Source organism: Mandrillus leucophaeus, unplaced genomic scaffold (assembly GCF_000951045.1).
Source record: "Mandrillus leucophaeus isolate KB7577 unplaced genomic scaffold, Mleu.le_1.0 Scaffold131, whole genome shotgun sequence".
Lineage (NCBI taxonomy): Eukaryota > Metazoa > Chordata > Mammalia > Primates > Cercopithecidae > Mandrillus > Mandrillus leucophaeus.
This window is the reverse complement of record NW_012101266.1, coordinates 5901463-5919782: the sequence shown is the minus strand read 5'-3', so window position 1 is coordinate 5919782 and position 18320 is coordinate 5901463. Positions and strand designations below refer to the sequence as shown.

The 18320-nt window shown below is 40.0% G+C and overlaps 1 protein-coding gene across 1 annotated transcript; it reads right to left on the bottom strand.

Annotated features, from left to right (window-relative positions):
- Positions 1-210: 210 nt before the first annotated feature.
- On the bottom strand, positions 211-12345 carry CDO1 (cysteine dioxygenase type 1). Its single transcript, XM_011972868.1, has 5 exons — positions 11626-12345; positions 8623-8700; positions 6609-6763; positions 1823-1992; positions 211-941 (listed from the first exon to the last, which is right to left on the bottom strand). The coding sequence occupies exons 1-5, from the start codon at positions 11793-11795 to the stop codon at positions 912-914; spliced, it is 603 nt and encodes a 200-aa protein (XP_011828258.1). The 5' UTR covers positions 11796-12345; the 3' UTR covers positions 211-911.
- Between the last annotated feature and the right edge of the window lie 5975 nt (positions 12346-18320).

The following is an 18320-nucleotide window of genomic DNA, read 5'->3' as shown; positions in this document are numbered from 1 at the left end:
ACTACAGCCAGAGGCTCTCAGGTTGGTGTCTCTGACCAACTAGTGAAGATATTAATTAAGTCCAAAAAGGTAAGTTGTTTTTGAATGTTTTTTGGCTCTCTCATATTCTTACATCATAAAAGCATCTGTCACAGTGCTTTTGTACATCTAAATCTACGAAACTGATTTATGGGAAGTTTGTATCACATTAATCAGAAAGACAACTTCAAATTGTGTTCAAATCCACTTTATTAAAATTATTTTGCAATTTTAGCCGTACAAAATCTTTGACTATGACCATGGGACACAGATGTGAGTTTATGTTTTGGTTTGTTGTGGTTTGGGGAGCATGTACTTTTCTAAATCCTCTGCACTTCCTTTCATTACCCAATGGCAGAGTGCTGTAAGTTCCTCCCTATTATTCATAGAAAAGGAATTCGTAAGGTAAGACTGAAAAAATAAAATCTACAGATTCACAAAATTATCTTCCAATATGAAGAACATACAAAGTATACTAAAGACATCTACGGTTAGTCCTCCAGGTAACAAAGCAAGCATTTGATGTTTGAGGTTTCTGTTTTTACTTGTTGCTAATTACAGTTCAGAGACCAAAGTATTTCCAAAAGCTATGAAAACCCTCACTGACGCTCATAGTATGGATTCAATGGAATCAGAGGATAGAACTAGGAGAGCACTTGAAAACTTGCCTTTAAAAATCACAAGACTTTCTTTTCCTTAGTGGGACTTTTCTTCTGCAGTAGCTGAGGGCACTACTTGCTTACTTAATGCTTATAATTAGCATCTGCCTTACAGTAGATCTAAGTATTGGCTTATTTAAGTACATTACTGGATAGCACATGGTAGGTAGCCTTTTTGTCCAAGGCAAACATACAGCGAGGCTTAAAGTAAAACCTCAGAGGGTTTGGTGCTCCTTAATTGTTCTCCAGTGAGCCCGAAGTTGCCTGTAAAAAAGGGAAAAAAAGAAAGCTGTGTAAGAATCTTTACAAAAGATATTTTAGTTCATTCTAAATAGTTCTGCTTTTGTAGCAGTGTATGAAAACTCAGCAAGGGCAAGGGAGCCTTGTTTTTCCTGTAATAAGAATATCTCTTAGGGTTTGGAATGTGGAAGATAAAGATGAAGTGGGGTGATAATGAGAAAATTCTGCCCTGGCTTCCCTCAGAGGCTGTGCTTTCACTAAGACTCATAAGGATTGTTTTGGTCTCCATTTTCACACATTGTCCCTTTCTGGATATTCTGATAATTAAATAAAAAGACTATTCCTCTAAATGACAAACTTATTTCAGAGGTAGAAGACTGCCCTGCTATATTAGTGTTGGTTGCCTTTTTACTTTTAGTGGGGAATGCTTATTTCTCAAGGAGGAACTTGTTAGTATAGTTTATTCTTATTTGTGGCATAAATGGCATAACAACTCTAAGAATAAGCAACCTTGGCAAACAAAACAGACAATTTTCTTTAGTTATATCATCAGAATAACCTTTACAAAGGTTGACTATGCAACTTATTCCTGTTGGCCCAGCAAATTAGACCTATGAATAGTAAGTTATGGCAGTAAGAGTTATATCAAATAATAGTTTTCACTCTTATTTCCCAAGTAAATGAAAACATTTTAAGCACACATTTTGAAGTTTCTCAAATAATCTCTGGATCTAACATAATAAGTTTCCAAAACTAAATTGAAGAGATAGTCTCTAAAGTTAAATAAAACAATCAAGATATATTGGGCCTTCCCCATGAGTTAAGACTCATCTCGTTCTTTGCATACATATAGTGTAATAGTGCCAACCTACAAAGCATTTAAACCTAGAAGAAATTATACTCACATATGGAGTTCTGATTCCAAATTTACTATGGAATGTCATGGTGACTTTGTTTTTATGTCCTGTTCTTTGATCAAAGGCATGGCACGTATCGAAAGGTGGACTGTACAAGTGAAGGCTCACGGCAGGTTCCGTATGGCTGATGTTCTCTACTCGATGTAAGCCAATGGAATCTAAACAATACCCAAGAGAGAAAAATAGATAAAGGAGCCTAGACAACAGCTGTAGGTAAAATTTCTGTGAGTCATCTGAGATCATGAATCAATTTTGATGCAAATGGAATAGATATTAGAATTGAACTTGTACTTAAAGATAGTAAGTAACATGTATGCATTAGCCTCTGCTCCTTCCTGAAAACCCTCTCTAATGGCAGTAAAAAAATAAAAAAGACATCAATATACAAAGACAAAATAGGAAAAGAGAAAACACTAACAAAAATTTGAAAGCTTGGAAAGTAAGATGGATAGCTTTACAGAGCAGAGAAAGCTAAATCCTTAGCCATCCATGGGGAAAGTCAAGAAATAACCTGATTTATATCTTGAAACTCCAAATAGCACAGGAATTGACAGCACCAGGTACTTACGGAAATGAGGGTAAAGATAGGGCTGTAGATATAAGAACTGGTTTAAAGCCTGTTTAAGAAGTAGAGTCTCAAAACCCTTTTACCAATTCTCTCTCTTCTTTCTTTTCAGCAGCAGACTAAGATCTAGTCTCTAGGTGTAAGAGATCAACTTGGGACTGATGGCAATCAGGTGAAAAACAGATGAATTAAACAAAAGCTTCCATACTGAATGGTAAAAATCCCTGCTTTAGTCATCACCTAGCTGCAAGAATGCCGCCAGACAAGATTTTTCTTTCCAGGCAGAAGATAGGAAGCAGCTTCTCAGAGAATCTGACTGGCTCAAGAAAACAGCTTTAAAGATATTGTTGCTGGAAGTTCCTGAAGGAAAAGGCTCTGCCAGACTATCAAAAAGTGAAATCCAGTTGACAAGCTCCACTCATGTTCAGGGTTACCAATTAATTTTTTTGTTCTTGGTTTTTAAATATTAGCAAATCGCCAAGGTCACCAGACATTTGAGCAAGGCCTTTAGTATGAAAGACAGAGGTCAGAGCAAACAAAAAAGCAACCTGCAACAGAGACTATTCAGGGGAAGTGTTCAAAAGCCTATCATTAACTTTTTCCCAGAAATAAGAGAAAATACCATAAAAGGGACCATAATACAAAAAGAGGTTGAAGAAACAGAAACCAGAAAAGAGTTGGCAGGAAATGCTGAGGAAGACTCAAAGAACAAAAGGACAAAGACAAAATAGAAAAGAAAGAGAAAAAAAATGAGGAACCGTTCAAGAGGTTTAATATCTAAATAGGAGTTTCAGAAATAGAATTTTAAAATAAATGCAAAGAAATAACCTGTGAATGTTTTCCTGAGTTGAAGGACATGAACTCCCAGATTAAAAAACCCACTGAGTACCCAGCACAATGAATGAGTCATCAAACAAGACACATCACTATGAAATTTCAGAATACTGGGGATAGAGAGAAGGCACCAAAAGAGAAGGTCCCAAAAGTTTTTAGAAAGAAAAAAAAGGTTTCATAGAAAGATTCAATAATTAGAATGGCACCAGGTTTTTCTTTGTTTTGTTTTTGTTTTTTTGGGGAAAAAAAAAAAAAAAAAGACAGGGTCTCACTCTGCTGTCCAGGATGAAGTAAAGCAGTGAGATCTTGGCTCACTGCAGCCTCCACCTCCCGGTCTCAAGTGATCCTCTCACTCAGCTTCCCAAGTAGCTGGGACATAGGCGCCTGCCACCAAGCCCTGCTAATTTTTGTGTTTTTGGTAGAGATGGGGTTTCAACATGTTGCCCAGGTTGTTCTAGAACTCCTGGGCTCAAGCAATTCTTCCATCTTAGCCTCCCAAAGTGCTGGGATTAGAGGTGTGAGTCACCACACCCAGCCAGCACTAGCCTTCTGATAAGAACACTAGAAACTAAAAGACAAAGGAATTACCCTCATCGTTATGAGGGAAGATGTTTACCAGGTGATAATCCATACCTAGCTAAATTATCAATCAAGTTGTAAGGGTTGAATACAGAGATTTTTAAATACATGGGGTCTTAAAAATTTACCTTCCATGAATCCTTTCTTGTGAAGCCATTGGAGCATATGCTCCACCAAAACAAGGGCATCAACCAAGAATGAAAAAAAATCATGAGATCAGGAAAGAGGGGATCCAGCCACAGGAAACAGCAAAGGGAAAGCTTGAGAGAATGTAAGCCTTACATTGTAAGGAATCTCAGGAACACAGCTCACCCTGGGCCTAGAGATCAACCAATCTGTGCTGAAGCAGTCAAGAGGCCCTGGGAGAGAGAGCTTCAAGAAGATTTAAACACACACACACACACACACACACACAAAAAAAAAAAAAAAACAAAAAAACAAGATGAAATACTCAATTAAAAATGTTAATAAACTTACATAGTTACAAGAAAGTTTCAAGGATTAATCAAGTAATGAATTTAGTGTAACTAATGTAGGCAACCCATGTGGCTTTGTGCTTTCTTCATGATCTAGCTCCATGAGTGCACATCATAAAGAATAAAGCATAGAACCAGAAGACTTAAGTTCTACTTCTAGCTAATTAGCGAAGCTATCTTTGAACAAGTCACACCTTCTAGGATCTTTCATTTTCCTTATTTCTGAAACTGGGGCCTAATTCTCAGACCTGCAAATTCTTTGATCCTGTAGCTTGTTGCGTTCATAATATACTGGCTTAAGCATAGTTTTGAACAACTGTTCACCACTGCAGGTTCATGCATTATCTAATGCATGCTGACAATCCTGCAAGCAAAGACCCTGCAAAAACAAGTTGCCCATCCTTTAGAGAAGCTCCTATTAATAATCCAGGCATTATTATTATATTTTGATCTTTGCTTCTTTTTCCTTTATGGTCATGGTGTACCCTCTGTCACAGTAATACTGGACTTTTCTTGGGGATATTTATGAAGGACAGTTAGGTCCAGGCCCTGTCGACCTTTTGCCCATTACAATAGGCAACTAGGTCTCCTTGCCCCAGTCCTCCCTTCTCCTCCACCCTATGTTGCATGCTGCTACCAAATCGATCAAGATATTCCCAATTACAACTCTGCTGACCAAACAAAGTCCTTACTTTTAGCTGGTCTTGCAGGCCCATACCCTGAGCTCACTTTACTCTCCTGCTAATCCACTGACCAAACCCATTCTTCTTTCTTTACTTTCCCCAATGCTGGAATAGTTTCCATTTTTCACAACGATTGTACCTTCACTTGTGCTCTTCCTTGTACTTGAAACATCCTTCCCCCTGATCACTATTCATCTCCACCCCTACTCCTGCATCTGTAAGAATCAGAGGTTGAAAATTTGTGGCTTTTAAGTTATTTGGGTAATTAGTCTACAGAATAATTAACATATCCCACCCAATACTTTACTGATTGGCAAAATTTCATATAAAATGCAGAATTTCCAACTTCTGTGGAGAAAGAAACCAGGCTGATTTCACTGGAGCTAGGTGGCCACTGCTGTCACCTTAGTATGAGGCTTGTATACTCCAGTTCATACCAGGCCTCACCACAGCTTTATCCCTGATGTATATCACTTCCTTATCTGTTTGGATTCTATAGGATTTTGCATTGAAGACCCTTGAAAAAGCTTACGTATTCTTAAAGATCTGACCTGTTTTCACAAGCACTCTGACTCCAGCTGGAAGTAATTATTCTGAAAGATGTGTGGCTTTATTGTGAATATACAGACAACAGACATTGTTCTTGGAAATCTGGTGTGCCTTATAGATAGCAAGCCTCACATTATTTGGGTAAATGAATCAGAGCTTCCTGCCACATAGGAAACTAACATCCTTGTGTTATGTGAATGAGGGAAAACTTCCCATACCATCTGACCTTTGCAAGTGACTTGCATACAGGCCAAATATCAAGGCCAGTAAGATTTATGGAAAAAAAAAACTAGCTTTGCCAAAAAAAGTCCCCCAAAACTCTATAATACTTTATATAGGTGGGGTACATGCTGAATTAGAGCACAGGTTTTTGAATCAAATTGCTTAGGTTCAAATTCTGGTTGCCACTTAGAAGCTGAGTGACCTTGGACAAATTATTTTGATCTTCCTATGTACTGGCAACTTCATATGTAAATGGGAATAAAAAACTATCTGGAATAAAAAACTATCTGTCTCATATACATTTTAATGAGCTTTTTGGAAAGTTACTATTCCTTTGAGGAATATGAAAGTTAATCACTGCCTCTCTTGAAAAGTATTTGGCTATCCCATATCTCATTTAGAAAAGATAATGACATCTTGGTAAGATATGTATAAATCACTAGCCAATAATGTGCTTTGTAAAATTTCCCTGGAGGATACTTTTTAGGTATGCTATACGTATTTTAGAAAAACAGAGACTAGCTAGCATTCTTAATTAGTTACAGAACATTTTGTTCTATTCTCTAACACAAAGCTAATGTTTCCAACTTGATCTGTTTTGTTGAAAGACTCCACTGAAGTAAATTCATATTTTATTTTAACTGTCTTGTCTTGGCAAGTAAATGACTTTTCAGTGGATACTTATCTGCATGCATGTTTTCAATAAGTGATTCCAACCCAGGTTTAATGTTTAAGTCATTTCCAAATTATTTTAAATCATGACTCATGATCCAGGTTTTACTGCATAAAAAGTATAAGTAACCAATATTTCAGACAAAAGGTCATGGTTCTTCCCACTTGCCCTTAGAAAAAGAATAAGATGTTACCATTGATGTAGGCACACTGGTTTTCCCTCAAGACTCTTTCAGACTTCTTGACCATCTCATTGGATTTTTTGTCAGGCCAGGCAAATAATGTCTCCTTTAGATTTCCCTGTAGCATCTTCAGAAAGCAGTGGGAGTTGGTATGATCATGAATACTGCTACATGTACACAAAATGACAGTCGAACTCAGTAGGTGGTCTAGTGTCCAGACCTGCACTTAACAGTCTTCCCAGAACTGACACCTACATACCATCAATAAGCCATCTCCCCAGCCAAAATCTATTTCAGATGAATTTTTAAAATGTTATCAATTTACAGTTCAACAATGTCCAGGGTAAAGTAATAATATGCCATCTATATCAATTAATATAAAAAGTACAATTTTGATGCATACCCCTACTAAAGAACTGTTTTATTAACTTTGTTATACTACTTTGATAATAGAAACACAAAACCAGCAACATTTTATCTTCCCCTAAATACATATAACTCACTTAAACTGGGCTAGAATTTGATTATGAAAGTACATTAGAGAAATTTTAGAAAGGATTAAGACAATCATCCACAGTAATTGTACCACATTGAGAAGATCCACTTAACATTTAATGTTTTTTTCCCCAAGGCTTTTCTCTTTTCTCCTTCCTTTGGCGAGCTGTAAGGAGAGAAGGTATCTGTATGTGTATTACCATCCTAAAGTTACACTGTACATAAAATGTTAACACTGTGCCAATTTAGAGTGCTCTACCTGTGATTACCTTCCAACATTGGTGGGAGAAAGTTAATTGGATTTGAGGAAACAAAGGATTTTTTTATGCAATCTTAGAGTAAATAGTATTTAAGTATATGAGGCAGTCGTGGTTACAGGGTTAATTAAAATATATGTATCTTTATACATTTTGGGTATTCATTTCATATACTGAATTTCATTAATCTATATATGTACCATAAAAAGAATTTGTTTCCTAAATCCACGGAGCCTAGTCCCACTCTGGACATAATGTGCTTTCAAAAATATTGAGAGAATGAATGGAAACACTTCATTCCATATGAGTAAATAAATGCACTCTACAGACCTACTTTCTAAACACTTATAAATTCATGTTTCCTTTCATAAAAATGGATCTAAATTATTGCTTTTACCATTCTCAAAAGACTGAGAAAGATAGTAATACTTAGTTGATAATAAGACTGTCAAACGTGAAACTAAAGACAAATTAAGGAGCTAAGTTTCAAGGAAACAGTATAAACTGCCTTTTCAGTAAAGAAACTAAATAATTAACTTGAAGTAGAAAGCAATTTTCTGAATTTGCAATGATTTTCTAGCTTCTCCATCCTTTGGTCTTTGGTCCCACGATTGTTTACACACCTCAAATGCCACAAATGTGAAGTGTAAACACAATTTCACATAGAATTTAACTCCATAGAAAACAGAGTATGGTTAACTTAAGGGGGTTACTTACCTCCTTTGATTTACTATTCATTTTGGGGGCTGCTTTTAATATGTGTGGTGTATGCGTGAATGCCCTGTGCTAATTCTCATGAGAATTTTTGTTGGGATTAGGGAACATTATGAACAAGTAATTAGAAAATGAGGGCTGGGTGTGGTGGCTCATACCTGTAATCCCAGCACTTTGGGATGTCGAGGTGGGTGGATCACCTGAAGTCAGGAGTTCGAGACCAGCCTAACCAGCATAGTGAAACCCCGTTTCTACTAAAAATACAAAATTAGCCAGGCAGGGTGGTGCATGCCTGTAATCCCAGCTACTCGGGAGGCTGAGGCAGGAGAATCACTTGAACCCGGGAGATGAGGTTGCAGTGAGCCAAGATTGTGCCATTGCACTCCAGCCTGGGCAACAAGAGCGAAACGCCGTCTCAAAAAACATAAATAAATAAATAAATAAAAACAAAAAAAGAGATTTGTTAGTACTTGTGAGGCCTGTGGCTAGCCTGGTACTATACTTTTCATATGCTAGAACACATGCTGTAATAAATATCTGTGAATGAATAGTTATTTTACCTGCCATGTCCTTCACCCCAACAGAGAATCATCAGATTAAATTTTCCGTTTCCTTGATCCACAAGATTTCGGGTATACCTAAAAAAAAAAACCAATATATTCACAAGTTTTAATTTGGTTGCTGAAACAAAAGCACTGGAAAAAGTAAGTGTGTCACCAAGTACCATTTATTCACAAATGTTAACATTTCCCCCTCTAAGCAATTTTGCATGCAGTTTTCTAATTAGAAATCCAACATAAATGAAAAATCCTTTTTCACAGTTAATTTTGAACTGCTGCATTTACAGAGGTAGCTGCTCAGTTTTAATTAATGGCACGGGAAAAATAACGGGAAAAAAACTAAAATTGCATGTTTCTCAATGTGACGGCCTCAAACTGCTGGAGTAAGTTTCTCATAGAAAAATATTTCCAAAGTGCATTACTGGTTCAGGCAAGAATGTTGTTATTGTATTTTTTTTCTTTTTCTGCCTGTAGCTAAATCAGGACTTGAGAAACAAGATTTCATTAAATAGCTGTTCTAGAATTCTTAGTTTCACTAAAGCCTAGACACAAACCACATTCAAAGGCCCTTATAATGAAAAGTCTTCTGTGGGGGTTGATCTAAGTACCAGAACAAAGAAGACTACGTTAGTGAAGTAAAGAACCCTCTAAACCTCTTACAATTAGGAGAAACCAGTAACTGGCAAACACATACACACAGACACACATACCACAACCAGCCACCACCACCACCACCAACAACAACAAACTGCAAACCACGACCATAACGATAGCACCAGGAAAAAAGTAAAATCAACGTCAAAGTTTCTATTGGTCCAAGGTGTACTGCTGACAGCATGTAGTTAGCAAAGTTTCATAATTATGACATTCATTTAGGCTGTCACGTTAAAGAAAAGGGGTCTTTACTCCATTTTTGGGGAGTTTTTGTTCCCTTGGTCATCAGTTAACCCTTGTCTAGCATGCCCCTTCCATCCCGTCCCATTCCTCCCCACCCCCAGGTGCCCGAAGAGCACGATCCTATTAAGTGCTTTTTAGCCTCAGTTTTCTCTACTTTGTAGCTCTTTATGACCTAACAAGAAGCTGTGCACAAAACCTTCAATTCACAGTAAACTGAGTTCCTGCAGAAGGAACTCACAAGTCTTAGGATAATCTTTCTTGCTTCTCTAAGGCTTCTTTCAAAGAATTCACAGCCTGGACCACACTGGAGCATATTCTGTTTTGATTCTTCTGCACTGGCCCTCCCGAAGTCAGAGAACAGAATCCCTCACAGAGCTAGGCATCTATTTAACGCAAAAAATACTGTAGAATTGAATTCTCTCCCATCTCCTGTCTTCCCACAACTGCCTGCTCAGGACTACATCCATTATGTTAATGAGCTGTACTTCAGATATCTGTGAAAAGACCAATCAATCCGACTGGTTGCCCTTCAAAAGGTTTAGAGTTTGTCAATCAAGACTACTTCAAGGTCCTTGAAAATACACTTGTTCTAAAGATTAAAGATTAAAAACGGTTACAACCTGTCCTGGTTTAATAGTGGTTTAGAGTGTAGGCTCTGGAACAATAATGCTAACCCTGCTACTCGATAGAAGACCTCGTGCAAGTTATTCAACCTCTTCATTGCCTACCATTCTTCATATGTGTCAAGTAACTGGAAGACTACCTGTCCGATAACAAATCTTCAATTACCTGGAGCAAATGCAAGAAAATTTAAAAGCTAGACTCTCTGGTAGCTTTCACCGCTACAGAAGCGCTCTACCAGGAACTGAGCTGACAGGAGCCAAAGGAATTTCCTCAAGTCACTTGTATATGAAAAATGGGATCCTTAGTGGGCTTCACTTTTTCTATTTCAAATCCTAAAATACAGTTGAAACCGCGCATGCCAACAAAACTTTACCAAATATCCTATCTGTTAAACAGTGACTAAAAGAACCTGCTCCCAAGAAAAACAAACTTACTTCTTTCTTTATTTTCTTTCACTTACCCCTTTCTCCCAACCCTAAACCCAAAAAACCATAAAGACTGATGCGCTGGCTGCTCAGAAAAACTAGAACCTCTCACACTTCGGGGTGATTAAATTTTACCTCTGGCCCCGGAGGATTGGTAGACAGATTCAACTTAATCACCAAGCCAAGCAGGGGCTGCAAAAAAGTCAACTTACCAGGGCACCTCACTCAAATACATCTGGGAAGTAGGAGTCTTTAATTTACATTGTAGATGCTCAGAACCAATGATAAGAGAAATCAGATCGTTTGGGGGCTGAGAAAAAACGACGGTCGAATATTCAATTTGCGAAACCTGGCAGTGGTTTGAATAAACCCGCAGTCGGGGAAGTTGGTTTGGGAAAGGGAACAGCAGAAATTGCGTAGTGGCAGCTGACGGCCACAAGAAGCTATTTTACATGAGTAAAAATGCCTGCTATAAGGTGCCCGGTTGCAGGCGACAGAAGGCGCAGTGACGGAGAACTGACGTGGGTGACTTGTCTTCTTCATCATCACCCACTTCTCCCGACGGCTGATGTAGTGCTCTCCTGGGAGCACCCTCCGCTAGTACCACCAGACAGTTCCTTAAGCTGCCAGGCGGGCCGGAACCTGAGTGCGGTCTCTCCGCATCTCCGCGCCGGGGGCTAACGATGGCTTGGGAGTGTGGGCACTGCTCCCGAGGCCAGGGGCAGGAGGACTGGTGGTTTGGAAGCAGAGGGGTTTGCGGGAGAGAAGAGAACAGAAAGTCTCGCAGACGCACTGTGACCTCCCTTCCCAGCGCCTGTCCGCAGACCCCGGCCGGAGGCCAGCAAGGCCAGTATGATCCACCTTCCGCCTTCGCTGTGGCCGCGGAGCCCCAAGCGAGTCGTGCCAGCCCTGCGGCTCGCCAGCGAGGGGGCGAGCGGCTGGCGCAGCGCGGCCCGAGCTTCCCGAGCCAGTCACATTGGGCTGCGTGCCCCACGTCCATTCCTCCTCAGACTGGGCGAGTGGGCGCCGCCTGGCCTTGAGGCTGCAGCGCGCTCACCTGTACTGGTCGAACTTGGCGTACGTAGCCCACTCGGTGGGGTCGCTCTCGTAGGCTTCCATGATGGCCTGCACCTCCTCTACATTGACCTCATCGCCGGCGAAGAGCCGGTGCAGGATGCGGATCAGATCGGCCAGGGTCCGTGGCTTCAGCACCTCGGTCTGCTCCATCTCGTGCGGAGCCGGCTGCGTGCGCGTCTCACTGCTGGGCTGCGGTGAGAGTAGCTGAGCGAAACAAGGAGCTGGGGGCGAGGGAGCCTAACAGCCCGCTAGACCGCTAAGCAGACACACGCACAAACCCAGCGTTCGAGTGCCAAAACGTAAGGATGTCGTCGCAAAGACAGCAAGAGACCCACCCCCCCGCCGCTGGCAGCTCAGTGGATCCGGGCTGGTTGGAGATGCGGCGCGCACATAAATCAGGTTCAGATCTGTGGGGTTCACCCTCCCGGGCCCCTTTTAAGCGCTTGGAGTCACTAGGAATGTACCAACGGCCCTTGGAGGGTGGACGAGGCGGAGAGCCACCCAAGAAAGAGGGCGGAGGCGGGGAGACTCTGCGGACACGGACCACGCGCATATGCCCTGCTTCCCCGGACTCCGCGCCTTCCCAAGAGCCCCGTTGTCTCCAGCGTCCCAGGGCTCACGTGGGCTCAGCGCAATCTCTCCCCTACTTTTGCGGCGCGTTTTAGCCGTCCGGCCTAACGCATCTCCCCGCTCCACCTCCGCCGCTGTGGTTCGCGACGCTGGGACGTAGACAAAAAGGGTCGGCGGAGATGGCTGCGGGGGCGGACGCTGAGTAAAGAAGGAAAAGAAAAGGGAAGGAGAGGGACATTTCTTCAAACGGAGAATTGTGAGGAGCCTGCGAAGACTGAGGATGGATTCCACTCCTAGGCCGGAGAGCGCCTGTTTTGTCAATTGAAACTATCCAGAATACGCCCCAGGCTAGGTGGAAATAAGTCGAAGACATATATATCTATATATATGTATATATATACACACACACATACCTTCTGTCAAAATATATTTAAGTATACACACACATATTTTTTGAAATGTGTAGTGAAATATATTTTGACAAAGGAGACTCGGGTCTCTAGTAAGACAATTAGTGAAACGATGGAAAACCAAGAATTCTTTGATTTTAAAATCAAATATCTTCTTTTAAAAAAAGAATATATATATATATATAGCTAAAATATATTTAAGTACATACACATATTTTTTAAAATGTGTACTGAAATACATTTTGGCAAAGGAGACTCGGGTCTCTAGTAAGACAAGTAGTGAAACGCTGGAAAACCAAGAACTCTTTGATTTTAAAATCAAATATTTTCTTTAAAAAAAAATCCAGTGCACAGAGCGAGACTCCGAGACTCCGTCTCAAAAAAAAAAAAAAAAAAAAAAAAAAAAAAAAAAAAATCCAGTGCAAAGAATCTGGTATTTCATTTGATGGTGTAAAAGGGGGCTTTTTCTGAGGGGATGGGGCTCTGACGCAATAATTTCAGAGGCTCTAATTAGATTTGAATCTCTCAAGCATGTGCTTGAAGGAGCCTGCTATAAGGAAACACGTTTCTACGTCATGCATAGCACCTAACACTTTGGGAACAACACAAATCAAGTAAAGTAGCATTTAAATGAGAAAGATGTTAAAGAGGGAGGAAATGCAAGTGTAGATTTCTTTCTTCTCATTATGGATGGACCCAGGGAATAATTTGGATTTAAGGTTACTAAAGTTCTAGACTTCTGAAGACCTGTTTTTTTTCTAGACTATGATCACCCTCCCTCGTGTATATACATGTATACAATGAAATTGACTTGTGCCAGGTAGTCTTAAACATCTCTGGTAAAACTCGCTACATTATATTCTAACAGTGTTGTTAAAAGCTCAATCACCTATTGTTCAAAAATGGCTATAGGTAGAAAGCGTTCCAGAAGCCAGCTTTGGTAATGTGTGTTGCTGCCCGATAGTGAATTAACAAAGTATTTTGTGACAGAGTAACCTGTAAACTTTTCATTGTTTACTCAAATTGTTTTTTATTCTTGGCAATGTTTTCTACTGAGTCTCTTAATTCATTTCAGCTAACGTAATCCATAAATATTTGGAATGAACATCAAAAAAAGTAAGCACAATTTATCTTTTCTACATTTTACTTGATAAAACTTCTAAATTTTTCTGACAATTTCATTTTTCTTTCTCTGACTCCTCTTTTTCTTTTTAAATTTTTATGAAAGTAATATATTCACATAGTTAAAAAAAAAATCAGTAGTACTGGAAGGTCAATGAAAAGCAGCAGGTCCTTTTAACCATTCCCGACGATCTGTCCTGTACTTAACTCTTCTAACTATTCCTTGTGGTAGTTACTTCCTTTTTCCAAAAATAGGCTTTTTTTGTTTGTTTGTTTCAGCAATTTTAGATATTATCTAGTCATTTTACATTATGAAAGCTCCACTCGTTTATTATTCATTCATTAATTTATTCAACAAATGTCTTTTTGGGTGAATACAAATTTTCATTTCACCTGAGTAAATACCTAGGAGTGAGACTGCTGGGCCATTTAGTCAATGCATGTTTAACTTTGCAAGAAATTGACAAACTAATTTGCAAAGGGTCTGTGCCATTTCGCATTCTCAACAGCAATGTATGAGTTCTAGTTGCCCTGCATCCTCACCAAGTATTGTCAGTTTTACCGATTTTGGTCAAATAGGGGTGTGCTGATATCGCATTGTGTTGTTCATTTTCTATATCTCTAATTATTACAGGCAGCTCTTTGTTCTTAGAGCTCCCAAGATGGTGGCCGGCCGCTCCCAAGATGGCAACAAGCCTTTTGTTCTCTGACTTGGGGTTCTTGGCCTCACGGATTCCAAGGAATGAAACCTTGGGCCATGCGGTGAGTATTATAGCTCTATTAGAAGCCGTGGGTCACGGAAGAGAACCATGGAACCCAGCGACTAGTGTTCAGCTTAATTAGGACTAACCGGGGCACTTAGCCATGAAGGAACAATGGCGAGTCTTTAGTCCAATCGGGATTGGCAGTGGGCGCCTCACTGGATCAGAAAAGCAGTAGACACCCTGCCTGGTCTGGAGGGGTGGAAGTCAGTGGCGGGTCTGTGATGGTGGCAAACAGCAGTGGTGGACAGCAAGCGAAAGCTCAGCCTGAGCCGTAACAAACACAGACCAGAAGAATGTGCAGTTGCAAGATTTAATAGAGTGAAAACAGAGCTCCCATACAATGGGAGAGCGCCCAAAGAGGGTTGCCACTCCCTGCTTGAATGCCTGGGTTTATATCCTGATCATTGTCCCTCCCCCGTGCTCTCAGGCAATATATGATTTGACTATTTCTTTACCTCCTGCTTTAGCCTAATGTGTATTTTAGTGAGCCCTCTTTACTACCTGATGGTTGGGTATGAGCTGAGTTACAAGCCCCGCGTTTAAAGGTAGTTGCAGTCACCTTTCACAGCTAGGCTTAGGAATTCTTAGTTGGCCTAGGAAATCGAGCTAGTCCTGTCTTTCATAATGACTAATGATGCTGAGCATATCTTTATGTGATTGGTTATTTGTAAATAATTTTTGATGAAATATCCAAGTATTTTGTCCATTTAAGAATTATATTATTGTTGGGTTTTAAGAGTTTATTATATATTCTAGAAACAAGTCAGATGTGTGATTGTTATTTATTTTCTCCCAGTCTGTGACTTGTCTCTGTTTGTTTGGACAAAGGTCTTGCTCTGTCACTGAGGCTGGACACTGAGTGGAGCCATTGGCTCACTGCAGCTTTCAACACCTGAGCTCAAGCAAGCCTATTGCCTTCGCCTCCCGAGTGGCAGGGACTACAAGCGTGCACCACTACACTTGGCTAATTTTTAATTTTTTTGTAGATGTGATTTTGTTATGTTGCACAGGCTGGGCTTGAACTACTAGGCTTAAGTGACTTCCTGCCTCAGCCTCCTGAAGTGTTGAGATTATAGGCGTGAGCTACTGTGCGTAGCTACCCTCTTTTCAACTTTTTAGATTCAGGGGTTACATGTGCAGGTTACCTGGGTATATTGTGTGATGCTGAGGTTTCTGGTATGAATGTTATTGTCACCTAGGTACTGAGCATAGTATCCAACAGTTTCAACCCTTGCTCTCCCCCATCCTCCCTCTAGTTGTCCCCAGTGTCTATTGTTGCCATCTTTATGTCCATCTGACTCCTCCTCTTGACCTTCAAAGACCTCAAGGAACTTTATTAATATAGTGATATTGACACATTTTTATTGTTTCTTCTCTCAACTCCCTCCCTTCCCCCACACCCAGGATTTCATTGATCGTCTGTATGTGGATGCCTCCCACAGTCCCTTAGTTTTACATGCAGACTGCAATCTCCAGCACCTCTTCGCACCTCAGATGCAGTATGTGTGAAACTCAAGAATGCTCTCCCAAACTCCTAAAGGTTCTATTTCTGCAATGAGGCACCCAGGCTCAAAAACTTCATCCATTGCTGCCTACTCCTTCCTTGCATCATTATCCAGAGCCCATTCAACCAATTGCCAAGTTTTGTATCTCCTTATCATTTTCCCTACTTTGTATTCTTATTGCTATTCCACTATTCAAACCTCTATTCGATTTTGGCTGGATTATGGCACTGGCCTCTGAACTGGATTCCTTGGTTCCAGCTTTCTCCCATAGGTATCCTTTATTCACAATCACTTGATTAATTAGCCTAAAGCACAGAACTGATGATGTTGTTTCCTGGTCACATTCTTCCAATAACTCTAACTTTCCTATACAATAGGTCTTATTAGCCTGGCATTAATTTTTTTTTTCATATTTTGGCTGTAAACTACCTTTCTTGATATTTTGCCCTTTATTATTTTTCTTTATGAATATATCTTTCAGCCAAATTGAATGTGCTTACCAAATCCATTGTTTTGCTTAAGCTTTTCCTTCTGCTTGAACCCTAGCCAGCCATTTCAACATGTCCCAATCTTATTTTAAGATCCAGCTTTTACTTTCCTGTCAAATGAGCCATCTCTCCTCCTCCTGAACAACGGAACAATCACTATCTTTCTTATGGCACTTACCATTTCTCAGCATGTGTTGCAATTACTTTTGTGGATCTCTTTGACAGTGAGAACCTTTAAGACAAGCTCCTTTTACATTTTATTTTTATATCACCATCAGTGCCTAGTGCATAGTATTTTGTGCAGGTTAGGCACAAATAGAAATATTTGTTAAGTGTATGCATAAATGAAGTTAGTAAAAACATATTGGCTAGAGTAACTCATCTAGTTCCTCATTCCTCTTTAAGGATCCTAGGGTTGTGATTTCAAATCCAGAAAAGACTTTTTTCAGGTTGTTTCTTTGCAAAGGACATCTGAATTCTTCCCAACAGTTGCATATTGTAACCTAACTATAGTCATCTAAAAAAGTTGACATTATAGACTCTATTAACATAAGTAGAATACCTAGATCCAGAGAGGTAGCTCTACTGTACTCTGAATTGCCCAGGGCAATCAATGACTGTCACATTTTCAGACAGACATTTCAGACAGACATGGTGGTAGATATACAGAGAAGGGAACTATCCAACATATTTTAAAAAGCATGTACTATATATGCCAGACACTGCTAACAAAACTAAGCCACTGCCCTCGGAGGGCTTACATTTTAATGGGGTTGGGTTGGTAGGAGGAGCACACCAACAAATATTGTATGCAGCATACGTGGAGAAACGGACATACAAACACTTTATAAAATATACAATGGAGAAAAATAAAACGGGAAGTTGGGTATGTAGAGTGGCGAGTTGCTGTTTTAGAGGGAGTTCAGGGGAACATTTCCTTGAGGTGGTATTTGAGCAAGGACTGAATATTAGTAAGACATTTGTCTAGGGCAAGTTTCCAGGTGGAAGAACCAGTAAATCCAACAGCCCTGGGATTGGAGAAAGCTTAGTGTTTGAGTAACAGCATTTGAGTGGCAGAGTATGCGGAAGTGATGACTACATATCACGTAGGCCAAGGTAAAGACTTCGGCTTTTACACCAATATAGAAAGCCACTGGGATTCTAGGGGAGGAGAGAGTAGATACAGAGGAACCAACCAGTTAGCTGTTACAATTTGAGTGAAAAAAAAATATGATGGTGGCTCTGTCCACAGCGGTAGCAGATGAGAAATGGCTGGACCCTGAACATGTTTTGCAGGTAAAGCAGTCAGGCTTTAAAATTTTTATGGATACATAAATGTACATATATATGGGGTACATGTGAAATTTTGATACAAGCATACAATATGTAGTGATCAAATAAGAGTAACTGAAATATCCATCACCTCAAAGCATTTCTCACCCTTTGTGTTATGAACATTCCAACTCTACTTTTCTAGTTATTTTTTGAAATATACATTATTAACTAGAGTCACTCAATTGTACTACCCAACATTAGATCTTTTTTCCTTCTAACTGTATTTTTTTACTCATTAAGCAACTCTTTATTATTCCCCTTTTCTTACTACCCCTCCCAGCATCTGGTAACCATCATCTACACTCTATTTCCATAAAAGCAATTTTATTTTAAAGTTCTGTGATACATGTGCTGAACGTGCAGGTTTGTTAAATAGGTGCCATTGTAGTTTGCTACACCTATCAACCCATCATCTAGGTTTTAACCTCCACGATGCATTACGTGTTTGTCCTAATGCTCTCTCTCCTCTTGCCCCCCACCC